The sequence below is a fragment of the Hippopotamus amphibius genome, chromosome 8 (genome assembly GCF_030028045.1).
Source record: "Hippopotamus amphibius kiboko isolate mHipAmp2 chromosome 8, mHipAmp2.hap2, whole genome shotgun sequence".
NCBI classification, from domain to species: domain Eukaryota; kingdom Metazoa; phylum Chordata; class Mammalia; order Artiodactyla; family Hippopotamidae; genus Hippopotamus; species Hippopotamus amphibius.
In genome coordinates, this window is record NC_080193.1 from 104097087 (window position 1) to 104120685 (window position 23599).

The 23599-nt window shown below is 39.8% G+C and overlaps 1 protein-coding gene across 2 annotated transcripts in view; it reads right to left on the bottom strand.

Moving 5' to 3' along the window:
* Positions 1–23599, bottom strand: part of LOC130858663 (aldehyde oxidase 1) — a 77699-nt gene that overhangs the window by 45988 nt on the left and 8112 nt on the right. For both annotated transcript variants that reach the window (XM_057745506.1, XM_057745505.1), the window contains exons 3-15: positions 22831–22927; positions 20710–20818; positions 19096–19222; positions 9969–10030; positions 8861–8950; positions 8131–8211; positions 7389–7533; positions 6586–6678; positions 5526–5677; positions 5257–5350; positions 3812–3921; positions 2215–2399; positions 1086–1248 (exon numbers count right to left, since the gene is read on the bottom strand). In XM_057745506.1, the coding sequence (XP_057601489.1) occupies positions 1086–1248; positions 2215–2399; positions 3812–3921; positions 5257–5350; positions 5526–5677; positions 6586–6678; positions 7389–7533; positions 8131–8211; positions 8861–8950; positions 9969–10030; positions 19096–19222; positions 20710–20818; positions 22831–22927 (1508 nt within the window). The remainder of the gene's footprint in view (positions 1–1085; positions 1249–2214; positions 2400–3811; positions 3922–5256; positions 5351–5525; positions 5678–6585; positions 6679–7388; positions 7534–8130; positions 8212–8860; positions 8951–9968; positions 10031–19095; positions 19223–20709; positions 20819–22830; positions 22928–23599) is intronic.

A 23599-nucleotide genomic window follows, 5' to 3' on the forward strand; every position in this document is an offset into this window, starting at 1 on the left:
AACAGAAAATTAAAACCAACAAAGGCTATTAATTTTAATAGTAGAGGAATATTAAGAAAGGAAATTGAATAGAAGGCAAAAGACTACAAGATGTAAGCTGTAATTTATATCACTTGATTCATCCAATAAATTGTATTAGTTTCCTATTAATTGGAGGAATCTACAGTTGGCTTTATTATTTTTTCTCTTTTGATTACCTGGTGACAATATGTCACTTATATATGATTTCAAGCTTCTAGTCTAACAACTTTGATACAATGGTTCTGGCTCTTAGTCCTCATGTATAATAAGAAGATACCTTCAGAAGCAATGATGAGAGAACTCTGTGCCTCTAATTTAAAGTGATCATACTAATTCCTACACCACATGAGGAATGTTTTTGGCTTCTAGTCTAGTTTGGTCCATTGGTTGTAGCTTGGGATTAATGCAACCAGTATGGTTCAAGTTCCCTTTGGGTCTAGAAAATGTGTTCCAAAACTTTTTTTTAGCTGTGTCCTCCCTAGCCAATAGTCTTGTAACTCGAATTGTTTGTCATAAGGGAGGTCAGGTGAAAGAATGCCCAGGTGGATACTACTGTGATTATAACTACCGGTAGGTAGTCTTCACTACGGTTCTCTGAAGCATTAGGGACAATATGAAGCCTTTTCCTATGATGACCCATTTCTCAATAACCTTTTGGAGTGGCTGCCATCGCCACCTTGCAAGTGAGAGAAACAAAGCTGAACCCAGAGAAGAAAGATAAACCTCAACAGGTAGAAGAAACACTTTCCTAAAGGAAAATACATTCAAATCATTAACAAGTTTTCTGAGCACCATCCAGACACACAACAGGTCAGAAACAAAATAACTGAGTGGTGTTAAACCAAATCCCGCACAACTCTGTGCTCCACTTGCAATTCTTCCCCAAACACACACCCCATCAACAGTTGGCCTTCCATATGCCCGGCAAGCCTGTGAGTTTCCGACTTGGGTTGTCTTTTCTATTCTACTCAATAGCCATTAGGAGAGGGAGTTGTTCCCACCACTCTGCAAATCCCCAGAGTCCCCAGGACTGGGAAAGTTCACGCATGGTTGGTTCCACCTACCATCCTCTTTAAAACCTGTGACACTTCCAGGTAGAACTTGAAGAGGAAGCTGATGATAAGAGTCCTCTTGAACTCCACCTTCCCACCTGGGGCTGAGCCTGGGAGGGAGACTTCGTCCAGAATCAGCCTGCAAGCTGCGTCCAGCATCTCTTCACTCCAGGGCCTGTGGGCGTCAAAGGAGAAGACTCCTAGCCCAATAGCACTCTCTACCTCACAGGCTCAGCTAGCATGTAAGACAAATAGAGACAGTTTAATGCAGCAAGAAAAGAGTACAAACTCCAGAGTCAGGCAACCCAAGTTCAAATCACAGTCCACCACTCTCAAGGTGTCTGGCCCGGGCCCACCAGCTCATCTTCTGTAAAAGGGCAATAATAGTAGAACTCACCTCCTGGAATGGTTGTGAGAAAGAAATGACAACTCATGTTAAGTCCTCAGCCCAGCAGTAACTGCACCCTATACCACTAGAACGTTTACCGCATGCCAGGTTCTATTTTATGTACCTTATATGTATCCATTCATTTAATCCTCTCAACTGTCCTATGAAGTATGAGGTACGATTATGCCAACTGATAAGGAGACTGAGCTACTGTAAGATTAAGTAAGCTGACTGAGGTCACATAATTTATAGGAGTTGAACTGAGATTTGGACCCAGGCAGTGTGGTTCAATCAAGATCGTACTTTTAACTGTTAGTCTATTACTTCTGAAATGTTAACCGATACCTATAGATCCTCAAGGAATACTGGCTACTAGCATTATCTATAGAAATAAAAAGTCAGGTATGCACGTGCACTTAGCAACTTGTTATAAAACAAACTCCCATAGTCCGTCTTTCAAAATGGTACATGATTCTCTCACGATAAAGAATGCAGATTTACTCATTTTGCTTACTGTGTCTACATACTATTGGGAGATGGGTTCACACACACACACACACACACACACACACACACACACACTATATGGCGCCCACTTCAGAACTCACTAAGACACATGGAAATAATCATGAAAGCTGACTGGAATTCCACATCATTAAACAGAAAGGTAGTAAGCATGTTTCTTCTTGTAACTGCATGTCACCACAAAAAGAGCTGCTCCGTTACTTGGAGTCTAAGGGCACGATTCCATACCTTCCGATGAGTTTCTGGCAGGAATTCTTTGCACAGATGGTGGTCGGACCAACGCCTCCATACGCGATGGATAACTCTCTAATGACGCCATCTCCTCCTCCAAAAAACACTCTCATTCCAGAATTGACTATCGCGAGCGCATTCTGTTGCCGCTGGGCTTGTCGGAAGGCTGACACTAACTCCCACTGAAAGCAAAAGTGAAGTGGCACCTGTAGAAACACACTGAGGGACAGCTGTGCACGAGGCAAGTTTGCTTACGTTGCCTCATTTGATCCTCGTTATGCTCTCTGTTATGGGCCAAATTCTGTCCCCTCAAAATCGATCTGTTGAAGTCCTAATTCCCAGTTCCTCAGGAAGTGACTGTATTAGGAGAGAGGGTCTTTAAAGAGGTGATTAAGTTACAATGAGCTAAGCGGGTGGGCGATAATCCAACATGGTGGTGTCCTCACAAGAAGAGGAAATTTGGCCACAGACACGAACAGAGGGAAACCCGTGTGGAGACCCGGTGAGATCATTATCTACAAGCCAAGGAGAGAAGCCTCAGAGAAAACCAACCCTGCCAACACCTTGATATCACACATCTAGCCTCCGGAAGTGAGAGTGCGGCTAAGCCACCCAGGCTGTTGTTCTTTATTATGGCAGCCCTAGCAAATTCACACACCCTCCCAGGTAGGCTTGATTACTCTCCTTTACAGATGAGGAATCTAAGGCTTAGAGTGATTCAGTAATTAGCCCAGGGTCAAAGCAGGTCTGAAACTCTGGAGTCTGACTCCAAAGCCCTTCTTCTTACCACTAAATTCTATTGCAAATTTATAGCCTCTTCAAAACCTCAAGATACAAGTAGAAGTATGGCTTTAAGTCTTATTTGGAAAAAGCCTCACAGAACAAAGAATTTTTAAAAATCTGTAAGAAAGTAACTTTAGAGTTTAGTTTGGGTGGGGAGAGCTGGAGAGGGAGAGAGAGGAGAGAGAAATGCAGAGTCAAAGGTTCTGATTCATATTCTGATTCTAGGAATGATAAGGGGGCGGTATTTGCAAGTGAAAAATATTCACAAATCCTCATATCCTCCTGCAAACACTCAACACCTTTTCTTTTTTTTTTAATTTTATTTATTTATTTATTTTTTTTGGGGGTACACCAAGTTCAATCATCTGTTTTTATACACATATCCCTGTATTCCCTCCCTCCCTCGACTCCCCCCCCACTCTCCCTCGAGTCCCCCCCATCCTCCCCCTCCCAGTCCTCTAAGGCATCTTCCATCCTCGAGTTGAACTCCCTTTGTTATACAACAACTTCCCACTGGCTATGTGTTTTACAGTTGGTAGTATATATATGTCTGTGCTACTCTCTCGCTTCATCTCATCTTCCCCTTCACCCCCGCCCCCTCCCAAACCTCAAGTTCTCCAGTCCATTCGCTGCATCTGCGTCCTTATTCTTGTCACTGAGTTCATCAGTACCATTTTTAGATTCCGTATATGTGAGTTAGCATACAATATTTGTCTTTCTCTTTCAACACCTTTTCTTAACCCACTGTATGTTGGAATTAACAAGCTGTAGCCTCGCAGGTAAAACCAAGAAATTGAAAGGACATTCTCACCTTCCTCGAATAGGGAATGTTCACTGAGATCAAGATTTCTTCAGGCTTAAGATCGGCACTGGGGCACTTTCTGAGAAACTGCTCATTCAAAGGAATCTGTCGTTTTCCTTCTGTTGAAAGAAATGACACTTTCCCTGGAATCTGTTATATTAAACAAATTCCCAAAACTTGGGAAATAATTCTACCAAATACCACAGGAAAGTGATCAGGAAAAGAAGTGCTTTTCCTATGTTTAAAAAATCTTTCACCATGTAATGCCATCTTGCAATGCTTCTTCCTATCTAGGGCCCACCTTTTTTCTTTTTTTTTTTTGCCTTTTTTGCTTGATAATAAATAAAAATATCTAGCAGAGTAGTCCAGAGGTCAAGTAGAACAGAGTCTTAGCAGTCACTTCCTGAACAGCAAGATTCACTTTTTTTGTAAGAAGGGAGAGTATATTAATATCCCTTTTGATATTCTAATCAAGTCATTCAACAAATATTTATTGTTTATAACCAAGAACCCTACTCAGCACAGTAGTGAATAAATAAATTGCCTTTAACGAATTTTTATACTAGTGAGATGGAGTCTTATTTGTTTATATCTTTTCTCAGCACCTAAAGAATTTCTACTCTTTAATCAATATATCAGGGGGAGGAACGGTTTTAAGCTATAATGAAATAGGACTTTGGGATAAAAGCTAAGAAGCATTTGATGTTCATAGTTACATCACAAAACCTATTTCTCAATAGATGATTTTTTAAAGGATGTTACTTAAATTGATAACTGGATGTACGTCTTATTCCTTAAGATAATTTTGTGGTTTAGATGATATGAAAAGTAGGCATTTAACAATGCAGGTAACAGAAAGTTAGTACATATTTTCAAATGAAAAAAAAAAAACATTTATAGAGGACCAATGAAAAGTTCCTAATAATTGTCAACCAAGTTGAAACAAAAGAAATAAGTGAAAAGTCCTGGACTTAGTTTCAAAAGCAAAACTCAAGTAAATAAATATAGAATGAAGCCCAACCACTGTTCAATAGCAAAAGGTCTGCAGGCTTCCATCAATGACAGCTCAAGTATGAGCACATAGCATGATGTGGGTGTCATACACTCCGGTACCACCTGGAGAAAGTCTTTGACAAAGGGGCCCAATCATTGTCAACAGCCTAGAGTTCTCTCCACTATTCAGATCACACTGGGACACTAACCAACACTGGTCGATGTCAAGCTACCAGTATGGGAAAATAGCACAAGTCCTCAAAAAGAAAGAGATGAAAACATTGGGTTTGTGTGTAATTAGGACCAGACTGACCAACTTTCCAAGCATCCAGAAAGGCAGAAGGAATTATTAATATTATAAAGAATAACAAGTTTCAAAACTGGACTTCCTGCATCCCTAGAGAAGAAAGGGGGTAGGAAGAATAGGATTTAATAATCCCTATGAAGGAGTTGTCACTTACCTTTTGATAGCAAGTTGAGGGTACAGTTGCCCACAGCCAGGAGGGGGTTCAGATCTGAATCTGGATGCCTGCTCACTATGTGGCCCCCTAAAGACTTTTTAAAATAATGGATTATTTTCATTCTAGTTGTGTAATTATAAAGACACAAGTGGTAAAATAAGAATCAAGCAAGGCTTTGGAAAACTATTCTTTCTGTCTGTTCCAAAAGAACGAAAATGTCATGATTTGTCAGGGACACACACTAGATTTTACTGTTGTCAAATACATACAGCCATGTTCCTGATCTGGGATCCAGCCAGAGTTTCCAAATGCTTCAAGAGAGCATGGTACGTCTGTGTCTTCTCCTCTGGGAGCTTCAGGATCACATCAGCCAGGATGTCCTTCACCTGAGCCAGGCTGAGGGCGGCACCTAAGGTCAGCCCTGAAATGAAATCATCTTTAAATAATGCAATGTGATCACTGCTGAGCTGGAAATGTCCATTAGATTTCAGACTGCAGATATGGGATCTTTATACTGGATACATGCTGCCGGTGGTCATGGTGGTGCTGGGGGTGGTGGTGAGAATACTGGTAACGGAGGTGTTAACAGTGGTTGCGATGATGATGTTAAGGAAGTGATGGTGTTGGTGGCAGAGGTGGGGGTGACAGTGATGGAGGTGATGGGGGTTAAATTTTCTGAACACTCACTGTGTCAAGCACTGTGCTGAATGCTTCACAGAATCTTATTGAATTCTAACGAAGTTTTGAAATATTAATAGCCCCTTACAAACTGAGAGTCAGTTATGTAACTTGATTAAGTTCTTTCAGCTAATATATGACATAGTCAGGAACTGGATGCCAGAGCCACACTCCAAACCTGCATTTCATTGCTTCTCATCACTGTCATTAAATCAATTTCCTTTATTGAAATGGAAAAGCCAGTTTGTAAGCTGCTTAATACACAAACTTGCTTTGGTTACTATTGTGCTTCTGGAGAGCAAAGACTCTCATCTTTATCTTCTGTCCAGCACTTAGCACAGTACCCTTCATTGCATAGTGGATGCATTTCCCTGATATAGCAGACATAAAGGTTCTTCAGTGAAAATCTGTTCGATCCCTGCTCCAGGAAGAGCCTACATGCCGTGGAGCAACTAAGCCCATGTGCCACAACTATTGAGACTGTGTGCCACAACTACTGAAGCCTGAGCACCTAGGGCCTGTGCTCCGCAGCAAGAGAAGCCACTGCAATGAGGAGTAACCCCTGCTCGCCGCAACTAGAGAAAGTCCATGTGCAGCAACGAAGACCCAACGCAGCCAATAAATAGATTAATTTTAAAAAAAAGAACTCACCATTATCTGTACAGTTTACAACACTCAGCTTTTCAATTGTATCAGGAGAAATTATAACTGGGTGAAAGATGCCTTTAAATTTCATGTCAGGCCCTGAAAGATTAGAAAAAAAAAATAAGCAGACTAGGATGAAGGGGGGATGCCTTTTAAATTTTGAAATTGTGATTAAAACTGATGTCTTTAAATATGTAAAAATTACGTATCTTTCTATTGGTCTGTTCATTGCCAAATCACACACACAGAGGACAGATGGGCAGATTTTCACTAAACCTGGGGAACGTTTTGGACTTGTGAGCCTTAAAACTTGGCCGACACATCCAAGACCACCTGTGGCATACTCAAAATTCTCCTTGGGAAGACACCAGGAGACTTCCCAAAGAAGTAGGTAGTCAAACTGAGTTTCCAATGGACATAAAAAGATCCTATTACTACAGTTTAAGAAAACCTATTATGTCCATTGAGACACCACTAAGAGAGGAAACAAAACAACTTCAAACACAAGCCACAGATCAGTCTCCACATGGAAATACGGGAGCTGTCACTGGAGCTGTTGCTGCTGATTTGTTACAGGGCAGGCCTCTTGGGTACAACTCTGTGTACTGCTCCAGTTAGAGCGACAGGAATTCACTTACGTAATGGAAGTTGCAAAAGTCTATTGAGCAATGCTCAAGGGAAGTCAAGTATAAATGATTTAAAATGTTATTTCAGATTGTTTTTCCTGAGAACATGCATATATTAGGTTTTTTCTCCCCAAAGTCCTTTCCCTCCTTTTCCTCATAAGAAGTCCCTGGGGTTCTACATACCCACAGAGGTGTTCCCCATGACAACAGGGGCCTGGGGATACTTGACTTTGGCTTCTAGAAGTTCCTTCAGGGTCACTGGGGAAATCCATGTCATTCTATCACCAGCAAAACTCCTGGTCCTTTGTGGTTGTTTCTCAGCCATTGTCTATTGAAAAAGCAGTAAAGATTCAAGATCACCTCGTGATAACATTCCCACCTGTTTCTGTTCTGTCTTTACAGGAACAGAGACAGGAACTAGAGATCTTTTTAAAAAATAAAAATAACCTAAAAATAGAGCTTTAGTGGGACTCAGAGTACAGGATAAAAAGGGAACAATATTTTACTCCTTCTGGAGACTATTCCAATATACCTCACTTTGGTGATTTTATATCTCAAAAGAATCCATTTCAGTGTTTAAAAATACCTGCTTAATTTCATCAAAACAGTTAACGGAAGAATAAAACTCAGCAAAACCGGAAGTAGAAAACATATCTAAATCTGTAAATGCTGTGATGTCATTTCAGGACATTTTTCTAGACACTGTCTGCTGCTTCTTACATTCAACTGTCCCCTGGTGGTGACCCCACCCTCATTCCTCCATCTCTGCCTCAGTCCCATACTCTTTAGACCTTGGACTGAGAATGGCGGATGGATATTACTTATTTGCCAATCAGCTTTCGTTCAAGAGATTCCAAAAGCAAATATCCTTCCTGACATTTCACCATGAATTCCTCTAGGATGAGCTCAATTTTACCTTACTTACTATTAGCTCAGGAGGAAATATCAATTCCTGAGTTGGATCCAATGGCAGAAACTCCTCTTCTGAGAAGAGTTTTAGACTTGTCTTAAAAAGAGAAAATACCAGAAGTTATTGTCATCGGGCAATTCTCCCTACTTTAAACCCTTTGTGGAATGAAGTCACGTGAAGATAGACACAGAACAGACAGACAAAAAAGCCTGCTGGTCAGCCACGGTACCTGGGCTCTAAGTCAAGGGCTCTAACACAGACGAGGTTGCCAGCAACTCAGTGCAGATGCCGGTGGGTCCCCAGAGCCCTCAGCCCCTGCACATGCTCCTCGGAGTCTGGGGGGAGCAGGGGGAGGCAGCAGTGCGAGACAAAACTGAGAACCAGAACGTTCCCCCGAAGTGCCACCTCTCATATCACTCCCTGCCCTTCAATTTCCCTAACATCTCCACTAGAAAAAAAGACTTGAAGAAGCCTTTTTTTTTTTAAACTAAGAGACACTAAGAGATTGATGTGTTTTCCCTCCTATAGATAGTTGTATGTGACCGAGAGTAAAGCCTGGAGTGAGGGATGAAGTTGCTAGGAAAGTTTTTTTTTTTTTTTTGATAGAGATGGAGTGAGAATGGGGGAGGGGACATGCTGACACACCTCAAATTAGTCAACTTGCATCCATTTGTTCTTCTTAAGAGTAAGCTGGTCTCTACTCACATCCTGAGAAAATCTTACAAAAAATTTACATTTCACTGACCTCATTTCCTTCCTCAACCTCTGGTAATCCATTTATCCCTTGATCCAAACAGCAAACCCCATTTTCTTTATTTTGACAGCAGCCAGAAGTCTAGTGGGTGAAAAAACAAATAACCAAGAATTTATTGCTGATTCTACTAAGTATTTTTTCAGCTTTATTGAGGTATAGTTAACAAATAAAATTGTATACATTTAAAGTATACAATGTGACTATTTGATATATGTATACTTTGTTAAATGATTACCACAACCAAGTTAATTAACACATGCATCACCTCACACAGTTACCATTTGCGTGCGTGTGTGTGTGTGTGTGTGTGTGTGTGTGTCTGTGTGTGTGTGCGCGTGCGCGCACGTGGTAAGAATACTTAAGGTCTACTCTCTTTGCAAATTTCAAGTACGCGACACAGTATTATTACTACAGTCACCATATTGTAAATGTCGTATACCCAAACACTGGCACATGACAGTAAATGTTAACAATGGTTGATTGTTAATATTAAAAATATTTAATTAACAATAAATACTAAGTACTATTATTATCGCTCTTTTACATATGATGCGCCAATTTCATCATTTAAATTCCAAAGGGCCATATTATGTGCCTCATTTCAAGGCTGTTTGTTCATCTATTCATTCAACAAATGTTGATTGAGTGCCTATTCAACTGATGCACAGTGACCAGCCCTGGTAGTGCATAGCCTCTGTGTCAAACAGACCACCTTCTGGTGAAGAGACGGAAGAGCAAATGGGCAATTACACTACATGTGACCAATGAGCTGACAGGCACGTGCTCAGAGGGCTACAGGAGCACCAGGGCGGGGTACCCAGCCCAAAAAAACAGATCAGAAAAGACCCCTTGTAACAATGACCCACAGCCAATGTCAAAGTGCTCAGGTCCTCATTGTGCAGCTACCAGAGCCGGCTCAACGAACCAGGGCAGGCACCTTGCCCAAGATCAAGTAACAAACGGCAATTACAAAACTTGAGATAAGAAGTAGCCCTGCATTAGTAACAATGGGCTATTCTCCTAATCACACCTGCCATCTCCTACCATTTTGTTTCATTTGGAAAAAGATATACTCAATAATGTATTCCTTTCTACTCACTTTACAGAAAGTCTTGCATGCATCGATTATGGGCCTGTATCCAGTGCAACGGCACAAGTTACCTGAAGGGGAAAAACCCAGCTCTGTTAATCAAGGAACCTAGAGAGAGGTACAGTCTGCCAAATGCATGATGGAAATAAGGACCCTCATCCAAGAAGGAAGCCCTGTTTGACATTTCAGTCTGCCAAACCCACAAAGTCGGATTTTTTTTTTTTGTCATCACCTTGGGATATTTGGTTGATAGTCTTGAGGTGGAGTCTAACAACTCAGCTATTTGTACTTTCTCTCTGTAAACAGCTTTTATATCCTCTGCTTGTGATTGGTGCTCAAAGAACACAATGATTTCAAGCCAAAAACTCTTGGTCTATAGGCACATTTAAGAGCTAAGCTTCACAACCCAAATGCAGACAATTGGGTTAAGAAGACGTGGTATATATACATAAAATGGAACATTACTCAGTCATAAAAAGAATAAAATACTGCCATTTGCAGCAATGTGAATGGATCTAGAGAATATTATGCTTAGTGAAATGTTGGACAGAGAAAGACAAATACTGCATGATATCACTTATACGTGGAATTTTTAAAATAATACAAATACACAAAACAGAGACAGACTCACAGACAGAAAACAAACTTGTGGCTACCACAGGGGAGAAGAAAACGGGAGGGGCACATTAGAAGTATGGGATTAACAAATACAAACTATTATACATAAAATAGATAAGCAACAAGGATTTATTATATAACACAGAGAATTTTATCCATTATCTTGTAATAACCTATAATGGGATATAATCTGCAAAAATACTGAATTACTATGCTATACACCTGAAACTAACATAATATTGTAAATCAACTATACATCAATAAAAAAATTCTATTTTCCACATGCAGTAAAAGACAATGTAAATAAAGCTAAATTTTGATATTTAAGAAAAAAGAGCTAAGCTTCAGTTGTTAGAAAGATCAAAGGTATTTTATCGCAGCAAAGGTAATTTTTAAACTTTGGAAGCAATTGGGCACACAATTTATTTACAATAAATCATTAGGCCAATGTTTCTCTACAGTGGTCCATATCCCACGTTCTCCTCTGACCCCCAAATCTGGCATCTATTTAAAAAACAAAGCCGCTGGTCTGTAGAGAGGAACAGCCGCGGAGCTCCTCAGGGATACTGGGGCTTCTGTCACAAATTTAATCCTCACAGTGCTGGTGAAAGGTGCATTTTCTGGACTGTCCCAGCATGGATTTTTCTTTCAAGAAGTAGTGCAGCTTTGAAGTCCCCCGGACATTGTGACAACTCTGCCACCAACTACATCAACCGACAAGCATTGCTACCTCAAGGAAGTAAGTTTGGAGAAAAAAGATGGCAGCAAAGTAGAAGGATCTGGAATGTATCCCTCTCCACAGATGCGTCACAAATACACCAAAAGACACAATAATTCCCACAGAGAACCAGCTGAACACCAGCAGATGACATCGGACACCAGAAGGGACTGCAAAGATCCTGGTTTGTTTGACTCAACACTCTGCTATTAGTGTGGGGCTTGGAGAGTCTTCTTTAAACCTCTTTATTGCTGGGACAAGCAACCACTGAAGTCTGGACTTCTCCATCAGAAGTCAAGTAGGAGGCTCTGGGGAGGGGAGCCCTGAATCCAGGATACTAGAGTACTAGGGAGTCCTCAGACACAGGAAAGGTTAACTGCAGAGAACTCTCACAGAGCCCTGTATCAGAGTCTAAGACTCGGCTTTGTCCGGCGGTCTGCAACTGCCAGTGCTGGACACCTCACACCAAACTACAAACAAGACAGGAACACAAACCCACCCATCAGCACACAGACTATCTAATGCCATATTAACCTCACAGATACCCTAAAACACACCACCTGATGTGGCCCTGCTCATCAGAGAGAAAAGACACAGAGCCACACACTGGAAAGCAGACACCAGACCCCCCCCACCAGGAAGCCTACTCGACACTGGACAAACCCCACCACAGGGGGCAGAGGGCAGAAACAAGAGGAATTACTACTAAGCAGCATAGGGAAAGGAGACAGCAATTCCTATAAATGAGGCAAAATGAGAAAACAAAGAAACACCATGCTGGCAAAGGAGAAGGAAAAAAACCCACAAGACCAAATAAATGAAGAGGAAATAGGAAAATTGCCTGAAAAAGAATTCAGAGTAATGATAGTAAGGATGGTCCAAAATCTCGATAACAAAATACAGAAAATACAAGAAACAGTTAATAAGGACTCAGAAGAACTAAAGAACAAACAAACAGTAATGGACAACAAAATAACCGAAATTAAAAATACTCTAGATGCTATAAACAGCAGAATAACTGAGGCAGAAGAACGAATAAGTGAGTTGGAAGATAGAATGGGGGAAATAACTGCCACAGAGCACAAAAGAGAAAAAAGAATAAAAAGAATAGAAGACAGTCTCAGAGACCTTGGTGACAACATTAAGTGCACCAACATTTGAATCACAGGCATTCCAGAAGAAGAAGAAAAAAAGAAAGGGTCTGAGAAAATATTTGAAGAGGTTATAGTGGAAAACTTCCCTGACATGGAAAAGGAAATAATTAATCAAGTCCAAGAAGCACAGAGAGTCCCATACAGAAAAAACCCAAGGAGAAATACACAAAGGCACATATTAATCAAACTAATGAAAACTAAACACAAAATAAAAATATTAAAAGCAGCAAGAGAAAAGCAACAAATAACATATAAGGGAAAACCCATAAGGATAACAGCTGATCTTGCTGCAGAAACTCTGCAGACCAGAAGGGAATGGCAGGATATACTGAAAGTCCTGAAAGAGAAAAACCTACAGCCAAGAATACTCTACCCAGGACTTCCTATGTGGTGCAGTGGTAAAGAATCCATCTGCCAATGCAGGGGACATGGGTTCGAGAACTGCCCTGGAAGGATTCCACGTGCCATGGAGCAACTAGGCCCATGTGCCACAACTGTTGAGCCTGTGCTCTATAGTCCATGAGCCACAACTACTGAGTCCATGTGCCACAACTATTGAAGCCCACCTGCCTAGGGCCCGTGCTCCACAACAAGAGAGGCCACTACAATGTGTGCACCACAATGAAGAGTAGCCCCCACTCTCAGCAACTAGAGAAAGCCCGTGTGCAGCAACGAAGACCCAACACAGCCAATAAATAAATAAAATAAACACATAAATAAATTTTTTTTTAAAGTTAAAAAAAAAAAAAAGCAATACTCTACCCAGCAAGAATCTCATTTAGATCCGATGGAGAAATCAAAAGCTTTATAGACAAGCAAAAGTTAAGAGATCTCAACACCACCCAACCAGCCTTAAAACAAGGAACTTTTTTAAGTAGGAAACACAAGAGAAGGAAAAGACCTACAAAAACAAACCCAAAACAATTAAGAAAATGGTAATAGAAACACACATGTCAATAATCACCATAAATGTAAATGGATTAAATGCTCCAACCAAAAGACACAGACTGGCTGAATGGATGCAGAAACAAGACCCTTCTATATGCTGCCTACAAGAAATCCACTTCAGACCAAGGGACACATATAGACTGAAAGTAAAGGGATGGAAAAAGATATTCCATGCAAATGGAAGTCAAAAGGAAGCTCGAGTAGCAATACTCATATCAGACACATTAGACTTTAAAGTAAAGACTATTACAAGAGACAAGGAAGGACACTCCATAATGATCAAGGGATCCATCCAAAAGAACATATAACAATTGGAAATATCTATGCACCCAACATAGGAGCACCTCAATACATAAGGCAAATGCTAACAGCCATAAAAGGGGAAATCGACAGTAACACAATAATAGTAGGAGACTTGAACACCCCACTTACATCAATGGACAGATCATCCAAACAGAAAATAAATAAGGACCCACAAGCTTTAAATGACACATTAGACCATCTCCACTTAATTGATATTTATAGGACATTCCATCCAAAAATGACAGGATACACTTTCTTCACAAGTGCACACAGAACATTTTGCAGGATAGATCACATCTTGGGTCACAAATCAAGCCTCGGTAAATTCAAGAAAATTGAAATCATATCAAGCATCTTCTCTGATCTCAACGCCATGAGACTAGATATCAATTACAGAAAAAAAACTGCAAAAAATACAAACACATGGAAGCTAAACAATATGTTATTACGCAACCAAGAAATCACTAAAGAACTCAAAGAGGAAATCAAAAAATATCTAGAAACAAATGACAATGAAAACACAACAACCCAAAATTATGGGATGCAGCAAAAGCAGTCCTAAGAGGGAAGTTTATATCAATACAGTCCTACTTTAAGAAATAAGAAAAATATCGAATAAACAACCTAACCTTACACCTAAAAGAACAAAACAAACCCAAAGTGAGCAGAAGGAAAGAAATCATAAAGATCAGATCAGAAGTAAATGAAAAAAAAAAGGAAGGAAACAATAGCAAAAATTAGTGAAACTAAAAGCTGGTTCTTTGAGAAGATAAACAAAATTGATAAACCATTAGCCAGACTCATCAGGAAAAAAAGGGAGAAGATGCAAATCAAGAGAATTAGAAATGAAAAAGGAGAAGTAACAACAGACACCTCAGAAATACAAAAGATCATGAGAGACTAGTACAAGCAACTAGATGCCAATAAATTGGATAACCTGAAAGAAATGGATAAATTCTGAGAAAAATACAATCTTCCAAGGCTGAACCAGGAAGAAATAGAAACTATGAACAGACGAATCACAAGTACAGAAATTGAGGCAGTGATTAAAAATCTCCCAACAAACAAAAGCCCAAGGCCAGATGGATTCACAGGCAAATTCTATCAAACATTTCGAGAAGAGCTAACACCCGTCCTTCTCAAACTCTTCCAAAATACAGCAGAAGGAGGAACACTCCCAAACTCATTCTACGAGGCCACCATCACCGCGATACCAAAACCAGGCAAAAATGTCACAAAAAAAGAAAATTACAGACCAATATCAATGATGAATATAGATGCAAAAATCCTCAACAAAATACTAGCTAACAGAATCCAATAGCACATGAAAAAAATCATACACCATGATCAAGTGGGGTTTATCCCTGAGATGCAAAGATTCTTCAACATACACAAATCAATCAACGTGATACATCATATCAACAAATTGAAGCATAAAAACCATATGATCATCTCAACAGATGCAGAAAAAGCTTTTGACAAAATTCAACATCCATTTATGATAAAAAACACTCCAGAAAATGGCCGTAGAAGGAAATTACCTCAACATAATAAAAGCCATATATGAGAAACCAAAAGACAACATCGTTCTAAATGGGGAAAAACTGAAGCATTCCCTCTAAGAACAGGAACAAGACAAGGGTGTCCACTCTCACCATTATTATTCCACATAGTTTTGGAAGTTTTAGCCACAGCAAGCAGAGAAGAAAATGAAATAAAAGGAATCAAAATTGGACAAGAAGAAGTAAAATTGTCACTCTTTGCAGATGACATGATATTATATATAGAAAACCCAAAAGACTCTACCAGAAAACTGCTAGCACTAATCAATGAGTTTAGTAAAGTAGCAGGATACAAAATTAATGCACAGAAATCTCTTGCATTTCTATACACTAACAACGAAAAAGCAGAAAGAGAAATTAGGGAAACTCTCCTATTTACCATTGCAACCAAAAGAATAAAATACCTAGGAATAAACCTACCTAAGGAGTCAAAAGACCTGCATGCAGAAAACTATAAGACACTGATAAAAGACATCAAAGATGACACAAACAGATGGAGGGACATACTGTGTTCTTGGGTTGGAAGAATCAACATTGTGAAAATGACTGTACTACCCAAAGCAATTTACATATTCAACACAATCCCTATCAAATTACCAATGGCATTTTTCACAGAACTAGAACAAGAAATCTTATGATTTGTATGGAAATGCAAATGACCCCAAATAGCCAAAGCAATCTCAAGAAGGAAAGACAGAGTTGGTGGAATTAGGCTTCCTGACTTCAAACTATACTACAAGGCCACAGTGATCAAGACAGTATGGTACTGGCACAGAAACCGAAAGGAAGATCAAAGGAACAGAATAGAGAACTCAGAGGTAAGCCCAAGCACATATGGGTACCTTATCTTTGACAAAGGAGGCATGAATATACAATGGAAAAAAGACAGCCTCTTCAATAAGTGGTGCTGGGAACATTGGAAAAGAATGAAATTAGAACACTTCCTAACACCATACACAAAAATAAACTCCAAATGGATTACAGACCTACATGTAAGGCCAGACACTATAAAACTCCTAGAGGAAAATATATGCAGAACACTCTAGGACATCCATCAAAGCAAGATCTTTTTTGACCTACCTCCTAGAATAATGGAAATAAAATCAAGAAAAAACAAATGGGACTTAATGAAACTGAAAAGCTTTTGCACAGCAAAAGAAACCATAAACAAGACAAGAAGACAACCCTCAAAATGGGAGAAAATAGTTGTCAATGAAGCAACGGACAAAGGATTAATCTCCAAAATATACAAGCAGCTCATGCAGCTTCATACCAAAAAAGCAAAGAACCCAATCCACAAATGGGCAGAAGACATTTCTCCAAAGAAGACATACAGATGGCCAACAAACACATGAAAAGATGCTCAACATCACTAATCATCAGAGAAATGCAAGTCAAAGTCACAATGAGGTATCACTTCACACCAGTCAGAATGGCCATCATCAAAAAATCTAGAAACAATAAATGTTGGAGAGGGTGTGGAGTAAAGGGAACTCTCCTGCACTGTTGGTGGGAATGTAGGCTGGTATAGCCACTATGGAAAACAGCTTGGAGTCTCCTTAAAAAACTAAAAATGGAACTACCATATGATCCAGTAATCCCACTACTGGGCATATACCCTGAGAAAACCATAATCCCAAAAGAAACATGTACCGTAATGTTTATTGCAGCACTATTTACAATAGCCAGGACATGGAAGCAACCTAAATGCCCATCAACAGATGAATGGATAAAGAAGATGTGGCACATATATACAATGGAATATTACTCAGCTGTAAAAAGGAATGAGATGGAGCTATATGTAATGAGGTGGATAGACCTAGAGTCTGTCATACAGAGTGAAGTCAGTCAGAACGAGAAAGACAAATATTGTATGCTAACTCATATATACGGAATCTAAAAATGGTACTGATGAACTCAGTGACAAGACAAGAACAAGGACGCCGATGCAGAGAATGGACTGGAGAACTCGAGGTTTGGGGGGGCAGGGGGTGAAGGGGAAGCTGAGATGAAGTGAGAGAGTAGCATAGACATATATATACCGCCAACTGTAAAATAGATAGCCAGTGGGAAGTTGCTGTATAACAAAGGGAGTTCAACTCGAGGATGGGTGATGCCTTAGAGGACTGGGATGGGGAGGGGGAGGGGGAGTCGAGGGAGGGAGGGAATTTGGGGATATGTGTATAAAAACAGATGATTGAACTTGGTGTACCCCCAAAAAATAATAAATAAATTTAAAAAATGAAAATTAAAAAAAGATAAAAAAAGATGTGGCACATATATACAATGGAATATTACTCAGCCATAAAAAGGAATGAAATTGAACAATATGTAATGATGTGGATAGACCTAGAAACTGTCATGCAGAGTGAAGGAAGCCATAAAAAGAAAAACAAATACCACATGCTAACTCATATATGTGGAATCTGAAGAAATGGTAGTGATGAACCCAGTGACAGGGGAAGAGTGGAGATGCAGATGTAGAGAATGGACTTGAGGACACAGGGCTGGGGTGGGGGGTGAAGGGGAAGCTGGGATGAAGTGAGAGAGTAGCATAGACATATGTACACTACCAACTGTAAAATAGAGAGCTAGTGGGAAGTAGGTGTAAAACAAAGGGAGATCAACTCGGTGATGGTTGATGTCTTAGAGGGCCAGGACAGGGAGAGCAGCAGGGAGTCACTGGAGGGAGGGGATATGGGGATATATGTATAAACACAGCTGATTCACTTTGGTGTACCTCAAAAGCTTTTCCAAGAGTGTAAAGCAATTATATTCCAACAAAGAGCTTAAAGAAAAAAAAGAATAAAAATATAGTTCAATCTCAAAAAAAAAACAACAAAAAAAACCAAGCAAAACTACTGAAGCAAGCCCTCTGGGGTTGGGTCCCAGGAATCTTCATTCTTTACAAACTCCCATGTCAGTCTTAAGCACCCTAAAATTTGAGATCCCTTTGTCACTTGTTCACATCATAAACAGCTATGAGATCAAATACATAATAAGACAAGGGAAATAAGGCAGAAGACAATTTGTATCTTATACATCTCCCCTTTCTACTTCTGTTTAGTCCTGTCTTCCCCGGAACGCTTTAGCAGAGGAACTGAACATGTGAGCTTTAGGCCCATGTAATGCAGCAGAGAAATAAGGTCCCTGGGAGACAGGAGACAAGTAGAACCATGGAGAATTTCAAATGCTATTTCATAAATAGCATTTGGGAAGCTCTTATTCAGAGTCTTCTTAATGAAGACCCCATACCACCCCCCCCACCGCTGCGCCCCGCCCCCCAACACACACCAAGCTCCTGAACTTGATAAACAGCTCCAGATAAAGGCAGTTTTTGAAATAAGTATCACCAGAAGATGTCAGTCTCTTTGATTTCATGTTGTATTCATCAGGAGCCCTCTGATACTTAATATGGTCCTAAGAGCACTCACCCCAGACTCTTTCCAAGGGTAAATGAATAAACTGACTTTGTAATTATTATTAAAATAAGCAAACAATAAAAAAGGGGGGAGACTTATAGATTAAGAGAGACTTGAGAAATATATCAGCCAGTGCAATGTGTGGATCTTGTTTGAATCCTGATTTGAACAAACTAACTCCTCTACTTATTGGTGGTATACTTTTTAGTAAATTACTCTCTCCAAACCTCAGTTTCTCCATCTATGAAATGCGGATAATAATACTGCCTACCGTATAAAGTTATTATAAAAAGTAAATGAGGTAATGTTTACACAGCATTTAATGCAGTGTGTGGCACCTGGTAAATGTCCAATATTAGCCACCATCATCATCATCATTTACAAACTAAAGCACACACACATATAACTTACCACCAAGAGCATCAGTTAACTGACTCAGGGTGGGCTCCGGGTGGTTCCTGAGCAGCGTGTAGATGGACATCACCATCCCAGGGGTGCAGAAGCCACACTGTGTGCCGTGACACTTGGCAATCCTCTCCTGGAAGCACAGAAAGGTTAAAATGCAGAATCTTGGGCCCAACCCCAGACCTACTGAATCAGAACCTGCATTCTAACAAGATCCCTGCGTAGTTCATATACACATTAAAGTTGGAGAAGAGGCCCTGGAAAGTCCTTCTCAGCCTTGGTGTCTCCCTTTCTTGGGCTGGGGTGGCCATGATGATGGGTCCTCACCAGCTTTTGAGCTTCACTGAAGGTCCTCAGCCTTCAGAATCACCAGGGGAGCTTTAAAATTTCCAAGGTCTAGGCAATACCCCAGACCATTTGACTGAGAATCTCTGGAAGTGGGGCACAGACATATTTTTTTTTAAAGATTCCCAGGTGTTTCAATTTGAATTCCAGAATGGGAATAACTGAGATAAAGGAAGTCCTTCAAAGAAATGAGCTGAATTATATTCAAGTTGAGGGAAAAAAAACTTCAAGCATTTCCTGAGTGCCTTTATCTGCCCACTATTGCCCTAACGTGTTAGCACACAGGAATTCATTTACAGAGTGCCATCATTAAGCCAAAAAACCATCGAGAAGGAAACATTGCCTTGGTTTCTCTTCCAAATCTCCCCCCCAAGCCCCAGCCTGTTCTCTTTGGAGTCTAATTTCAAAGATGCAGCCGCATGTTGGAAGCCATCATCTGATTACATTGCATCCAGGAGCTGAGCAGCAGGTACTAAATGAAAGGGTGTTTCATGCCTCCAAACAGCCGAGTCTCACAAGCATATCCAGGCAGAATCTGCTCCCTCTAGGTAAAGAGGTTTCATAGAAAATAAACAGAATCCAAGATTCCTTCAAGCCCAGAGAATTTGAAGTTTGGCCATTTTCTACGTTGTCCCTATCTTTTTCCTTTTCCACCCTCTCCTCTTAAGTGGTACTCATTAACTTAGATAAAAACAAGTAGCAACAGCATTTTTCTGGGCAATGTATAAATAATTAAAAGAGTCAGGCGTCTGAGGTGCCCTTTCACTTGAGGCAAAGTTCTAACAAGGTGCCTCCTTAGGAGAAAAGCCTCAAAATTCATTGACAACTCCTATTATATATCTTCCAAACAAGCCCTAAATTCAACACATCTTTTCGGTAGCTGAGATTTTCATTCAGCTTTAAAATCATGTTATTTTCCTCTTTATAGAAAAAGAAAATTAAGATTATATCCCCCAATGCACATGGCTCTTGTTTCTTTATAAGTTTGGAAGATGTAAAATGGACAGGTCCCATCTAATTAGAATATAGAAAACAAAGCTATTGAGGTCAGGTTTTTTTTTTTTTTAAGAGAAAGTTCTCTCATCTTTCAAAGTACTTTTCTAAGAAGTTAGTCACATGTCCCAGGTTTCACTCTGGGCCCCCAGCATGGTGTCATCTGTGGGCTGTGACCAAGCAGCAGGGCCCACTGCTCTACTGTGTTAATTTCAGGAACTCATCACATCACTAACGGTTTTTGAAGCACAGGAACCCTGTGAAGAAGAGGCACACCCTCACCTGAACAGGATGAAGCCTGATCTTTGTGTTTCCTATGCCTTCTACTGTGGTGACGGCAGCACCATACAGAGAACAGATGGGAATCATACAGGCATTGGCTGGATAATGTCTTCATCATGAAAAAAAGAAGCACAAACTACATTGTATCCAATGGGAAAGGAGCACCTCCAACATGGCAGGTTTTGTATAATGTCCCAGGCTTTGCATATACATTTTGTCCTTAGCTCATGGCTATTTTACAGAAGAAAACTCAGGGTCAGAGTGAGTTGCTCACAATCACAGCTGGAGCGTCAGACAGGATTCAAACCAGCCCTCCTAATTCTAACTCCAGAACAGTTTCCACTAACTTTGTTTTTTCCTCTTGAATGAGGGGCTGACATTCTCCTCTCCAGTCACATGTGACAATCACCTAGAGCATATTTCATCTTCCAAGCAGATGCTGGGCAAAGGGTTAGTTGGGCAATAAAGTTAATTTGATATTGTGCCTCAGAAGAAGAATTAGGGTGTGGAATACAGAACTCAATCCCACAAACCTACTGCTAGGATATGTATAACTCAAAATGATTCCTAAAATATTCTCATTTACCAAATAAAATTATAGATGGTGAAAAAATACATGAAATGAATGTTCAACCTCAAAAACAATCAAAAGAGATTCAAATTAAGCAATGAGAAACCATTTTTTTGAGAATAGAAACCATTTTTAATCAAAGAAAGTGACAAATTAAAAAAATTGTTATATGCATTATTGGCAAAGGTTGGGGAAATGGAATTCATACACTTCTGATTAGAATCTTAATTGATAGAGCTCTTCTGAGAGACATTTTGCTGGAATGTATAAAAACTTAAAGATTGGACTTCCTGGGTGGCGCAGTGGTGAAGAGTCTGCCTGCCAATGCAGGGGACACGGGTTCGAGCCCTGCCCTGGGAAGATTCCACATGCCACGGAGCAACTAAGCCCATGCGCCACAACTATTGAGCCTGTGCTCTAGAGCCCATGAGCCACAACTGCTGAGCCCATGTGCCGCAACTGTTGAAGCCCACATGCCTAGGGCCCATGCTCCACAGCAGGAGAGGCCACTACAATGAGGAGCCTGTGCACCACAATGAAGAGTGGCCCCTGCTTCCAAAAATAATAATAATTAAAAAAAAAAATTATGGTTCATATTCTCAAATTAAGAAAAAAAAAAAAAAAGTGGCCCCCACTCTCAGCAACTAGAGAGGGCCTGTGTGCAGCAATGAAGACCCAGCACAGCCAATAAATAAATAAAATAAATAAATAAATTTATAAAAAAAAAAAAAAACTTAAAGATGCACTCACTCTTTTACCCTGCAATTCCACCTCTATGGATCTACCATAAAGAAATAGTCACAAACATAAACATAAACCTATATATGAATAAATAAACATAAATATATATATGAATGCTCACTGAGGCTTTGCTTATAATAATGAAAACCAGAAAATAATCTAAGTGATCACTACTTGAGGATTGCTTTTGGTACACCCAAACAATGGAACATATACAGCCATTAAATTATATTTATTATTTTGAAAAGACATTCACGAAAAGTTCAGCAAAAAAAAAAAAATAGAGGTTTCTAAACTGTATATGCAGTATGCTTTCATAAATACACACACAAAAGAAAGACTGGAAGGATATTATTTATTTACAAATGAATGTAAATATTTATTGAGTGCCTACTATGTGCCAGGCAGAGTTCCAGGCACTAGGATTCATTGGTGAACAAGATAGATAAAATCCTAGCCCTGTCGAGTGTATATTCTAGTTGAGAGAAGACAGACAGTACATGTGTACATAGACAATATGTACACACACATGTGGTGAGAAGTGCTATGAGTACATTAATATAGGCTAAGGGAGAGGGGAGTTGCAGAGGTGAGATGGGGCATTACTATGGAGGAGGTGATCATGAAGGGCTGCCAATGGAACATTTTTGCTGGAACCTGAATGATTTGATGTCCATCATTGTATCCCCAATGTCTACCATAGTTCCTGTTACACAGCAGGTGCTCAATGAATATTTACCAAAAGAAGGAGTAGAACAAAATTCAAAATTACAAAAATTCAACCATATCTGGACTTCGCAGCAAGATACCTTATCTTCTTGGTAATGGGGTTATATCGTGATATCATCACTGTGCAGGCACCACAGCCTCCGCCTCCACAGCCATATTTAGTTCCTGTGAGTCGGACTGGAAAAAGCATAGTTAAAGATAATGTTTTCCATAATTCTCTTAGTAAAATAGCTCTGACCTTAAGAGACAACACCATCAAAGACTCTTAAATGTAAAGTTAGGAGTTAAGACCCTTAAATTAATGTACTTATTTATCAAATGATGTATGTCTTATCTGCTATCATTTATAATCTTGTAAATTCTGGATTTCCATTTGTGTGTTATAGTCAACTGGACCTCAGGTTGCCAAAAATAGGGCCAAACTTTAAAAAGGAAGAGTCTATACATACAAGGCCTTGAGGATTTGAAGGTATGAGTACGTTGCGTATCTGTTCTTATCCTTATGTGTGTCTTTGATGACATGTAAAGTAAAACGTCAAATTGTAAATAATTCTTAGAATAGTTGTGTCATATTATCCATGTTTGCCATATTTATCTGCCTCTCAGAGGCAGAAACTGCTAGTTGTTTACCAATATCTTTTCTCTCATTCTTTCTTGGTATTAGAAATCCTAATTTTTGAGCTACACACATCGTTGCCCAAAATAAAAAATTAAAAAAAAAACATTTTCCCAGCCTCCTCCGATGCTTGGTGGGGTCATTACCAACATTGGTCAATGGGATGTAAATATAAATACTGTGTGACTACCAGGAGGGAAATGTCCTCAAAGGGAGAGGGGTGCCCCTCTTTC